The sequence below is a fragment of the Sturnus vulgaris genome, chromosome 21 (assembly GCF_052056855.1).
Source record: "Sturnus vulgaris isolate bStuVul1 chromosome 21, bStuVul1.hap1, whole genome shotgun sequence".
In the NCBI taxonomy this organism is placed as follows: Eukaryota; Metazoa; Chordata; class Aves; order Passeriformes; family Sturnidae; genus Sturnus; species Sturnus vulgaris.
The window spans coordinates 8,154,299-8,165,663 of NC_142263.1; the positions used below are offsets into that span (position 1 = coordinate 8,154,299).

The 11,365-nt window shown below is 52.2% G+C and overlaps 1 protein-coding gene across 1 annotated transcript; it reads left to right on the forward strand.

The window, feature by feature from the left end:
* Positions 1-2,698: 2,698 nt before the first annotated feature.
* On the forward strand, positions 2,699-11,304 carry NCF1 (neutrophil cytosolic factor 1). Its single transcript, XM_014891639.2, has 11 exons — positions 2,699-2,880; positions 3,346-3,426; positions 3,743-3,818; positions 5,068-5,233; positions 5,371-5,426; positions 5,713-5,835; positions 6,537-6,644; positions 7,468-7,585; positions 8,183-8,290; positions 9,806-9,948; positions 10,856-11,304. The coding sequence occupies exons 1-11, from the start codon at positions 2,809-2,811 to the stop codon at positions 10,972-10,974; spliced, it is 1,170 nt and encodes a 389-aa protein (XP_014747125.2). The 5' UTR covers positions 2,699-2,808; the 3' UTR covers positions 10,975-11,304.
* The last annotated feature ends 61 nt before the right edge of the window (positions 11,305-11,365 follow it).

An 11,365-nucleotide genomic window follows, 5' to 3' on the forward strand; every position in this document is an offset into this window, starting at 1 on the left:
TCTGCTGCTCAGGGAGAGGAGTCCCCTGTGAGACCGTGGGGTCCCTCTCACAGGAGACACTTCTCTGTGAACTTCCCCAGTGTGGTTCCACTCTCATGAGCAGCAGCCCTACTGCTACAGCATGAGTCCCTCCCACAGGCACACAGCCCTCCCAGAGCTGCTGTGACATGACTCACTCTTTCCATGGGCTGCAGTCCGTCAGGGACAGGCTGCTCCAGCCTGGGAGCAGAGATCCTCTCTCCACTGGGTCTCCCACTGGATCACAGCCTCCACCAGACATCCACCTGCTCCAGCGTGGCCACCTCCCCCATGGGCTGGATCTCTGCATCCCTCATGGATCTCTGCATCCCCATAGATCCCCATGGGCTGTGGGTGGATCTCTGTATCCCCCATAGATCCCCATGGCTGTGGGTGGATCTCTGTATCCCCCATGGATCCCCATGGCTGTGGGTGGATCTCTGTATCCCCCATGGATCCCCATGGCTGTGGGTGGATCTCTGTATCCCCCATAGATCCCCATGGCTGTGGGTGGATCTCTGTATCCCCCATGGATCCCCATGGCTGTGGGTGGATCTCTGTATCCCCCATGGATCCCCATGGGCTGCAGGGGCACAGCTCCCTCACTGTGGTCACCATGGCCTGCAGAGGAATCTCAGGTCCGGTACCTGGAGCACCTCCTGCCCCTCCTTCTCCACTTACCTTGGTGTCTGCACATTGTTTCCCTCACATGTTCTCACCTCCTCCTCTCTGGCTAAGAAAAACTGTGCGTGCCCCACTTGGTTTTCATTTTCTTCCTAAATCTGTTATCACAGAGGTGTTACCATTGTATGTAATTGGCCCAGCCTTGGCCAGCAGCACGTCCATCTTCAGAGCCATCAGGGATTGGCTCTGCCAGACATGGTGGAAGCTTCCAGCAGCTTCTCACCTCCTTAGCCTGCCTGCTACCAAAAGCCAGACTGTGCAAAACCAACAGAACTTAGCTTGTTCAGATGGGATGTTCCTCTTCTGAGAATTCTCTTCTAAAATCGTTCTTCTTGACACGTACTAGCTGTGAGACATTTGCTGGAACACTCAGCAGTGTATCACACAGAGTTACAGGTGGTGTTTTGCTGTGAACTAATCCTTCATGGACAGTGGCATCTAAAACCTCTTATTTCTCACATCACAAGATAAGAAATGAAGAAACAGGAAGAAACATGTGAATTAAGTGGTTTCCTGTAATGTACTGTCTGTAATGCAGTTTTAAATTTAGTGCAAGCAAGTGTAAGTATGAAATTGGCTTTTATGACAAAGCTTATGGTGTTCCCCATAAGCAGCAGTTATCTGGTGACTAACAGAGCTGAATCCAAAGAGCCCTGAATGGATCTTTTTTAGTATCTGTGGTTGCATAATTTTGCCTTGCATATAGGGAAGTCCCCATGTTAAAATAATAAGAAACCGAATGTAAATGACCATTTCCTATTGCACAGCTGCAGGTGCCACGCCCAAGTTCCAGGGGAGGGCTATGCTTAATATTTAATGTTTTTAATGCAGCCAGAGCAAGCTTTTGTCCTTACGAGGTTACAAAGGCATTGGGTTGATCCTGTGCCAGGGTTTGCTGCTGCTGGTCAGTGGGGAGAGCCCCTGTTGTGGTTTGGGGCTGCTCCTGCCAGGGTCAGGGGACAGGGATGCTGCCTCTCTCTGAGGCATCTCTGCTCCTGGCTGAGTGTGGGGCTGGGTTTGCTCTAACCCCCAGCTCAGCTGGCCTGCTGGGGACGTCAGTTGTGCTTGGGCACAGGATTCTGGAGGGGATGGAGCACAGATTCAGGGATGGAGCTGAGTGTTCACAGCTGGAGCTGGACTCCTCCAGGGATCCTGTGGAGAGCACGGCCTGGCTCTGTCAGGTGACAGCCCACCTCTGGTGTCCACTGTCATTGAGGGTGCCCTTGGGTTACAAAAGCGCTTCTGGGTACACCTTTGCTTGCAAGCAGTGTGGAATTGATCCCTGCAGCTCTTACATCCCTTCAGGTCTTTCTGCTCAGGGCTGAGGATGGAGAAGGACATGAAGGCAGCTGGTGCACTGGCATTTCAGAACAGCTTAGCAAGGGACTCTCCTGCTCTCCCAGCAGGACACAGGGATCTGTCTCCAGCCCACTCTGAGGTTTTCCCATGCCTGGGGTTCTCTCCCATTCACCTGTGCCCAGGAAAGGTGGTGAGCAGGGCTGGGGCTGGCTCAGGTCCTCCGGGGCTCCTCAAGGGAACCTTTTGGTAGCAGATTTTGGGGAAGCTGCAAGTGACTGAAAGAAAATGGTGATGCAAGGGAAGGGACTCTATACACTGAGCCCGTGGCTGCCCCATCCTGGCTGTGCTGTGCCCCAGATCCACCCCCTGCCATTCCCAGCCACACAGAAGCCAGTACTGCCACTCCTGGGGCTCAGGGAATGTGTTACATGCCTCATCCAGCCCTTCCAGCTCTGATTGGGAGGGTAAAGGCGCCTCTGGCTGTCATATCCAAGGCAGCTGTCCTTGACCCTCTGCTGCAAGGGGCAGCATCAGCAGTCAGAGGAGTCCTTTGGATATCAGGGCAGCCAGCCTGGCCCTCACCCTTCACTGTCCTCTGATTCCAGAGGTCCCTCCGGGTTATCCCCGATGCTCCTCCCAGTCCTGGAGCCACTGGAGGGGCTGGGCTGGGAAGCACCGACTGAGTACAAACCACAGCGAGTAGACAATTACGGGTGCGATTGCAGCGCGAGTTCCTCTTCCCCGGGGCTTTAAAACACAGCAGAGCTGGGCGAGGGCAGAGGGGAGGGGAGAGCACCGGGAGCAGCAATGGGGGACGCCTTCATCCGGCACATCGAACTGCTGGGCTACGAGAAGAGGTTTTTCCCCAGCCAGCACTATGTGAGTACTCAGCAGCGTTCTGCCACGTCAGGACTGAGGACTGGCCAGGGTAAAAAGCCTGGCCAACAAATTTCCTCAGATGAATGTGACTGAGGGCCTAAAGGCTTCCTTTTAAGGGGGTCATGGCTGATAACATGAGCTGGAGGCAGCCAGAGACTAAAATGTCCTGAACGCACAAGAGTTTGGGCACTTCCTTTGCAAGCTATTGGTTACTTTGCAGTCTTGGAAAGTGCTTTTTCCTCTTTGTTTCCCACCCACCTGCACGTTTCTGTCCACTCTCCATCCACTCCAAGCTCTCCTAGTGCCCAGTTTATTTGCTGCCAAGCCAGAGCTACTTGCATTGGGGTGGTGGAAGGAAAACATTGAATTTTATCTGAAACTGGACCATCCACAGGGCTCCCTGGGCATGGTGGGGTGTGGTGTCCCACCTGCCTGCAGAACTGCAGCCTCTGCTTTGCTCCTCAGGTCTACATGTTCCTGGTGAAGTGGAATGACCTCTCTGAAAAGGTTGTCTACCGCCGCTTCACTGAGATATACGAGTTCCACGTGAGTCCTCCTGGGGGACACAGGCTCGGGGTGGAGAAAAAGGAGGGTGAATGCCACTTGAAATTGCCTCAAAGCAAACCTGGTTCAAAAGAGGCTTCTGGGTCCAGTCTTTCAATCTCTTTTGCCCCTTGAAGGTGGGAGCCATGGGCTGTGTGTCCCTGGGCACAGAGTGCCGAGGTGTGGAATCCAGCCAGCACATGCTAGTGGCAGCAGGGCAGAGCACCAGGAAAGGAGCCAAGCTAGGGGCAGAGGAGAGGGTGTCACAGAGCGTTCCCCTGGTGCCATCCTCACTGTTGTGCCTGGCTCTGCTCTGCAGAAAGCGCTGAAGGAGATGTTCCCCATTGAATCCGGGGACATCAACATAGAGAACCGGATCATCCCGCACTTGCCAGGTGAGGGGCAAGCACCGTGGCTGGGGGGTGAACACAAGTTGCAGTTAGTTGGGAAATTCCCTGGTGGGTTGAGCTGTGCTGGCTGCCTCCCAGGCAGGTGCGTGGTGCAGTATTTCCTGTACACCAGGCTCGAAATCAGAACCCCAGAAAGATCTGGGCAGTGGCTGTGGTTCTTTCCAGCACTCAGCAGCCCTGCAGACCCCATCCCTGCTCGCTGGAGGCTGGGCACCCCAGAGGCACCTCCAGAAGAATCAGCTGTGACCTCTATGACCCCTGGCTGGTACAAAGTGTCTGGCTTTGGGGAGGCTGAACTGAGTGGAGCTGAGCTGAGCCCTCTTTTGGTGATACCATCACTAGTACTGGCTTAATGCCCTTATGGCAACAGATACTTTGTAAGAGGAAACAATGCAATATGTCTTCAACAACACAGAATGAACTCCTGATCCAAACAGCTGACACTTTGTCTCCAAGCAAAGTGCATGTCAGAAAACTTCCCCATTTTATTTAATTTCCTGCTTTAAAGGGGGCAGAAGGGGGAGTCTGAGAAAGAGCTGTGGTTGAGAGAGAAAGAGTTATGGTTGACACCTCTAGAGGAGGAATAAGCCTGCACTGTGCAGCAGTGTGGGTGCCAGTCTGGGGGGTTCCATTACAGCTGGACTAACACCACCATGCTAGGCCTCTTCCAGTATGCTGCCCTCCACCATGCTGGGGCTGTTCCTTATTCCTTATCTCTTATTCCTTATTCCATTTTCCTTATTCCTTATTTGGGGAACTGAGAGGACTGGGGACAAGACAGGTGTCAGACTGCTGGAGGAGCATGGGGTGCCACTGACCACACAAAAGCACCCCCATCATGCAGTTCAACATTGCTCAGGGTTGGGATTTCAGCAGTATTTTAGAGCTCTGGAGTCAAGAACACCATAACCAGTGGGATGGGAGGATAAGCATATCTCCTCTGACTGTAGGCTGGTCCCCTGAGCCCCTCCTGGTGCCCTGGTGCATCTGCTGTATTTATGGCCCAGAAGTTGGGCTTAGTCTGAACACACATGTAGGAGTTACCCTAAAACTGAAATAGGGTCAAACAGGATCATTTCTGGGCTTGCATGAGCTGTGCTCCCACACACCTTATTGGCACAATGCACCTTGCATCACCTTGGGGCCAGACTTGCTTACAGGGCAAAATTAAGGGAAAGTATCAAAACCAAAGTGTTCTGTCTGCTTTTTCTGAGCCCTTTTTCCTCTCCCCCAGCCCCAAAGTGGTTTGATGGGCAGCGCTCAACTGAGAACAGGCAGGGCACGCTGGCTGAGTACTGCTATGCACTGGTGAACCTACCCCACAAGATCTCCCGGTGCCTGCACGTGGTCAGCTTCTTCAAGGTCCGTCATGACGACATGAACCCTGTCACAGACAGCCAGTGAGTCCAGCTCCTGCTATTTTGAGGGAAATCCTGCATTCCTGGCCTAGGCTGCTGGCAGTAGCCTGCAGGGAGGGTGTCTCTGCTGGTGGGTAGGGTTGGTTGGCATTGAGCTGCCTTTGTTCTGACCTGTCTAGGATCAAGAAGCCTGAGGTCTTCCTCCTGCCAAAGGATTCCAAGAAAAACCTCACTGGTAAGACAGTCCCAGAGGGCTGCAAGTGGCTGCCTCAGCAGCAGTGAAGGCTGCTGGGGAGAGAGGTTGTCATTCCATGGCAGATACCCTCACTAAGGGCATGGTTGCTGTGCCAGAGCTGTAGCTGTGAGGAATGAGACATTGTCCTGAAATCCAGCTAGTCTGGGGCTGAAAGAGGCTGGGAGGGCACTTTGGGCTGTCCTGGGGCTGCTTTTGGCCTGTCTGAAATAGGGTATTTCTGGGCTGGGGGCTGGAGGAGGGAACATGTGTCACTTCTCTCATGCAGACATCACGGGCCCCATTGTCCTGCAAACGTACCGAGCCATTGCTGACTATGAGAAGAGCTCCACATCTGAGATGGCTCTCAAAGCTGGGGACATGGTGGATGTCGTGGAGAAGAGTGAGAATGGTATGTGTCTGTGTATACTGGACAGCCAGGGAAAAGAGGAGTTTGAGTTTTCTCAGGCTGCTCAAAGGAAAACAGAAAGTGAAAAAAATGAGTAACAACATCTGACATCTGATCTTGTGACAGGAGGGATGTGTGAGAAACATGGTGTTTTGGTGAAAGCTTGTTTACAGGGGGTGTTGTCTTCCTTGGACCAATGAGTTTGATTTTATCCTCAGTTCTGTGATCTAGTCTATAAAAGTTTGATGGCTTCTTTAATAAATGCTCCTTCTACCTTCTGGAGGAAGCCATGTCACTGTGTCTCCTTTTGCCATTCCATAGCTAATCTGATAGCTAACAGTGACGTGTGTCCATCCCCCTGGAGAGCCCCTGAGGGCCAGCCCACTCCCTGCACAATTTCAGCAGGAATGAGTATTGCCCTTGCATCTTGTGTCCAAACACAGCATTGTGAGATAGTTATGGCAGTGAAGGGTGAGGGGCAGTTCATCCTGGCCATGCCTCAGCCTGTGAGGCTTCCTGCCCAGCAGGAACAGGAGGAACTGGTCAAGTTCTCTGGCTGCACCATGTCAAATCAACAGAGACTGGCCCCAGCACTGTCCCTTTGGTCCAGGACACGGAGATGCCTGCACCTGCCTGGCCAGGACAGGCCTGGTGCCAGTCTCCACAGCACTCTCTGCTCTTGCCCATGGTTGCTTTCTTTGCAGGCTGGTGGTTTTGTCAATTGAAGAATAAACGAGGCTGGGTACCTGCTGCCTATCTGGAGCCAATGGATGGTCCTGATGAGTCTGAAGAGCAGGAGCCTAACTATGCAGGTAAAATGTTGGGGTGACCAGGATGTGTGTGTGTGTCAGAGCACAGCCTGCTGCAGCTCTCCACTGAGATGGCTCACTGCAAATCTGGGCAATTCAGACTGAGCAGGATCACTGGGCAGGGAGATGCTGCCTAGGAACTGCCAGGAGGGATAAATCTCATGGCTTGATGCCTCAGTGTCAACTTTGGGAGCTTCCCATGACCTGGAACCATGACCAGCATTAGATGTGTGTTTTGGCTGATCTTCACCCAGTGGCCATGCTGAACTGGCTGGTGAAGGCTGAGGTGCTGGGTTGGCAGAACAGCATGATGCAGCATTCAAATCAGACACAGGCATTCACAGGGCTTCACCTCTGTGCTGTCCTTACCAGGGCCTGGCCCTGCTCCTGCCCTCTGCATTGCCCTGCCATGACAGCAGGGCTCTATCACGTGGAGCAGAGGGAGGATCCTGCAGACTTGTGCCAATTGCTCAACAGGCTTCAGCTTTGCAGGTTTCACAACACTGGAACAGGCTCTATTAGCACAACACTTCCTTCTGCCTTATTTCACTGAATTGTGAACACATCTTCGAGCAGAGATAGGTGTGCTTCCTCTGCTTGCACCCAAAAACTTCCTTCTGGAGAGATGGTGAAGGGGCTGGGATGAACCATGGGCAATGACAAGACTGGGGGAAGTCTGAATCCAAACCTGAAGCACCCTCAGTCTTGCCTAAAATGTAGGGTGCCTCCCAATGCTCTGGTGCTTCCTCTTCTCAGTGACTGGGGAGGTTGAGCCCCTATCCCTGAGGTGTCAGCACATGATCCACCATCCCCATTTCGTGTGTAGGTGAAGCATACACGGTCCAGAAAAGCTACACTGCTGTGGAAGAGGATGAGCTGACCCTCAAGGAGGGTGATACCATTGAAGTCATCCACAAGCTCCTTGATGGCTGGTGGGTCATCAGGTGAGAGGTGCCATGAACGGGCCAGGCAAGCAGCACAGGCAGAGGGAAGGGAGCATCCATGGTTCTCCACATCAGGGCTCTGAAAGCCATGGCATCTTTGGTGCCACTGCCCAGCACTTCCTTTTGCAGGGCTGCTTCTCAGAGTCTGTTCTTTGCCAAATATTAAACATTGCAGCTGGAGAGTCCTCTGCTGAGGGCTTCAGAAATATCCAAGAAGGAGGCAGAGAAAAAAAAAATCTGTTATTTTGCCTCCAATTGTTCTGGCACCTTTTGCTTTGCAAAACCTCAACTTTCACCCCAGCTGCAAGGAACATGAGGGGTAACCCTCATGGCACCAGCGGGGGAGAGGGATGAACCATGACTCATGGAATGTCCTGAGTTGGAAGAGTTCAAGGCCAAGTTGGATGGGGCTTGGAATAATCTATTCTGGGGAAACGTGTCCCTGCCTGTGGCAGGGGGTTGGAATGAGGTCCTTTAAGGTCCCTTCTAACCAATCCATTCTGGGACATTCTGTTTGAGATCAAATCTCTCTCCTGGACTGAGGAGGTGGTTGCAGAGCCACGACTGCAAGTGATGTTTCTTTGTGTTGCACTGCAGGAAGGATGACACCACAGGTTATTACCCTGCCATGTACCTGCAGAAAGCTGGGGAGGTGAACACCTCTGTCAAGAGTGAGCTGAGGAACCGGGGTGCTCCTCCACGGAGGTAGGAGAAGCTCTGTGCAGAGGGCAGAAGAACATCTCTCTCTTCCTTGAGGGAGGTGAAATTAAACCTGACAGGATATTGTGGTGTCACCTGCTTGCCCTGTCAGTGAGGAAGTGCCTGGAGAAATGTAAGCAGGGCACAGAGCAGGGCTGTGCTCCCCCACTACCACAGGCACCCCAGCATTGCTGATGCAGGGCTCCAAGATCCTTGCTCCAACAGATCCTCCCATCAGGTGTATTTCTCCTTGTCCTTCTGCAAAGTTTCTTTTCTGGGCTAATCTTGTTTTATTTTTAAATTGGCCAATTTCTTACTTCCTAAGTGTGTGCATTGAATCTTTCAGAGGCAAGGAGAGATTTGACTAAATGGAGCTGCCAAGTGGCTTAATCTAATGGGAAGATTTGAGCTAATGCAAGGGGTTCTATTTTGATTAAAAAGATAAAAAGCAATAATAACTCATGAATTTCAATGCAAAGAGGATGGCTAAAAAGGGCAGAAGTTGTTGCTATCTTTTTTTTTGCAAGATGACATGTCAGGCCTGCTATAAAATCTCTCCAAATCCAGTTTTGCTGGAGCATGGATTGAGTGTGAGACAGTGTAAAATGGTCCAGATCCACGTACTTGAACACAGTGATGTTTGCTGGTAGCCTTGGGGGAGATGAGGTGGCCTGTTCCAAGGACAGTGGCATGTCCCCCTGCCATTGTGACTGCTGCCTCCATGGCACTGGCAGCCAGGCCAAGCCCTGTTGTGAAGGTGGTGACCTGCTGTTATGGGCAAGAGCTTTGCTATGACATGAGGTGTGTGCTCAGGCCAGGAAGGGGCTGAAGGCAGAGAGGCACATTTCTTTGAGAAGAGCAGGACAATGCCATGGGGTGGACATCAGGAGCCACCTCACCCCTGCCATGGTACTGAAGACAAAGCAGGGGCTTCTGTCTGCCTGCCTGGGGACAGTCCCCAGTGCTGGGGGTTCCCCTGTAGCAGCCCCATGCTGCTCAGCCTTTCACTTCTCTCAGCAGTTTGTCTCCTGTGGGTTCAACACCACACATCCAGGTGTACACATGCCCCATACTCCATTGCCCTGTATCTGACCTTTGAGCATTGGGGACCCATTCCAAACCCCACACCAGGGACCTCAATTTTGTGGCCAGGACAGGCACTCTATGTTCATTCATCAAAGAGCTATAGATCACTTCTGGGCCTTTCTTGGATAAACCCCATGTCCATCTCATCCTTCCAGCCTTATGCCCAATCTTCCTCATCAATCCCAATCATTACTTTCCAGACTTGTGCTCAGGGTTGATCCTTCAGTGTTTGGTTGCAAAGCACCATCCAGCTGCCTCTGAACATGTTGTAGATTGTGTCTCACTGATGGCTGCCCTCAAGGGCATTCACCAGGGAAAACCCAAAAGCAGAAATTGGGGTTTGTGCGAAGCAGAGGAGGAAGTGTGGGGAAAGAAATGTGTGGTGTGAGAGCTGCCAGCATGAAAACTGAAAGTTTTGTTTCTCACTCCTTGCAGATCCACCATCCGAAATGTGAAGAGCATCCACAGGCAGGGCCGGAAGCAAATCAGCCAGGAGACCTACAGGAGGAACAGCAAGAAGTACATCCAGAACCAGCGGAAGATGAAGGGAAATTCCCAGAACAAGGCCAATGTCATCAGTAAGTCTCAGTGGAACTGGAATCCTGCAGGCATGACCCATGGCCCCCACCAGTGCTGGCAGCTGGAGCAGATGGCACACTGAGGTCACACCATGCCCACCTGCCATTTCCCATGGGGAAGGTCTGTGCAAGGAGCTGTTTCTTTCAAGGAGTTTTCTTACCCCTGGCTATAGGCCAGACAGAACAGAATATGGTCCTGGAAGGAGGTCAGCCTACATTTGGGATCTGTGTTTGCCTTTGTGCATCAAACCTCCCCAGTGCTCTCATTACCATTGCAATCACCATGGATGTTAGCTGTCAGCAGAGCCTCCAGAAGGAAGTGTTGCATGAAGAATCATAGAATTATAGGATGCAGTTAGAAAGGATAGAAAGGGACCTTAAAGACCAATTTGTTCCAAGCTTCCACTTGATCAGGTTGCTCCAAGCCTCATCCAACCTAGCCTTGAACACTTCCAGGCACAGGGCAGCCACAGTTTCTTTGGGCAACCTGTGCCTCATTACCTTCACAGGAAAGAATTTTTTCCTAATATTTAATCTAACCCTGACCTCTGACAATATGAAACCACTCCCCCTTGTCCTACAGTTCAGGCCCTTGTAAAAAGCCTTTCTTCGTGAAGAAGGAGAGAGGTAGACATTGAGCCATACCCTTTAGATCTGGTTGTCCCCATGCGGTATCCATGACCTTCCCAGAGCTAAAGATGGGCCGACCTCATGCAGACCTAAAGACAAGCTTTCCCTGAGCACAGTTCCCATCCTGACACCATGACCTGCAGGAACAACTGCATGCAGCAGGGACAGGAGGAGAGGCAGGAGCTTTGGTGGCCATTATGTAGGAAGCTGCTGAATGTTCATGGGGGTGGTGTGTTTGGAGAGCTCTGACCCATCTGTGCATCCTTTTTACTTGCAGTTGAGAAAAAGGAACCAGAGGACAACAAGCCCAAGGCTCAGCCTGCTGTTCCTCCCCGTCCCAGCAAAGACCTGATTCTGAACCGCTGCACTGAGAGCACACGGAGCAAGATCCTGTGAGGATCCTGTGAGCCCCACAGCAGCCACCCAAAGCTTCATCTCCTCCAGCTCCTGTGCAGCCAGGGCTCGGAGCCGGACCAGGGATCCAGGGGGCTGTGGCAGCCAGCACAGGCCAGGGAGGCTGCTGGCCATGTCAGCCCAGCCCAGTGCCCATCCTCATCCTCCTCACAGCCAGCCCAAGCTGTCCTGCTGGCACTCTGAGGAGGGACCAGCCCTGTTCCACCCGCCTCTTATAACCACCAAAACCCCTCATCTCTAGATGCCTTTCTATTACACCTTTGTATTTTGAATTATTTTTGTGGTTTTCATCAATAAAGGAGAGACACTCGATAGAGGCCCTGAGCAGCAGTGTGGGCATGGTGGTAGGAAAAATTTTCCACCCGGGGGGATA

Excerpts from the sequence above, each read along its gene's own strand:
- NCF1 (XM_014891639.2), top strand. The coding sequence starts at position 2,809 with ATGGGGGACGCCTTCATCCGGCACATCGAACTGCTGGGCTACGAGAAG. Across the intron at positions 5,234-5,370 it reads AACCCTGTCACAGACAGCCA|GATCAAGAAGCCTGAGGTCT; the intron begins GTGAGTCCAGCT and ends TGACCTGTCTAG. Across the intron at positions 9,949-10,855 it reads GAACAAGGCCAATGTCATCA|TTGAGAAAAAGGAACCAGAG; the intron begins GTAAGTCTCAGT and ends TTTTACTTGCAG.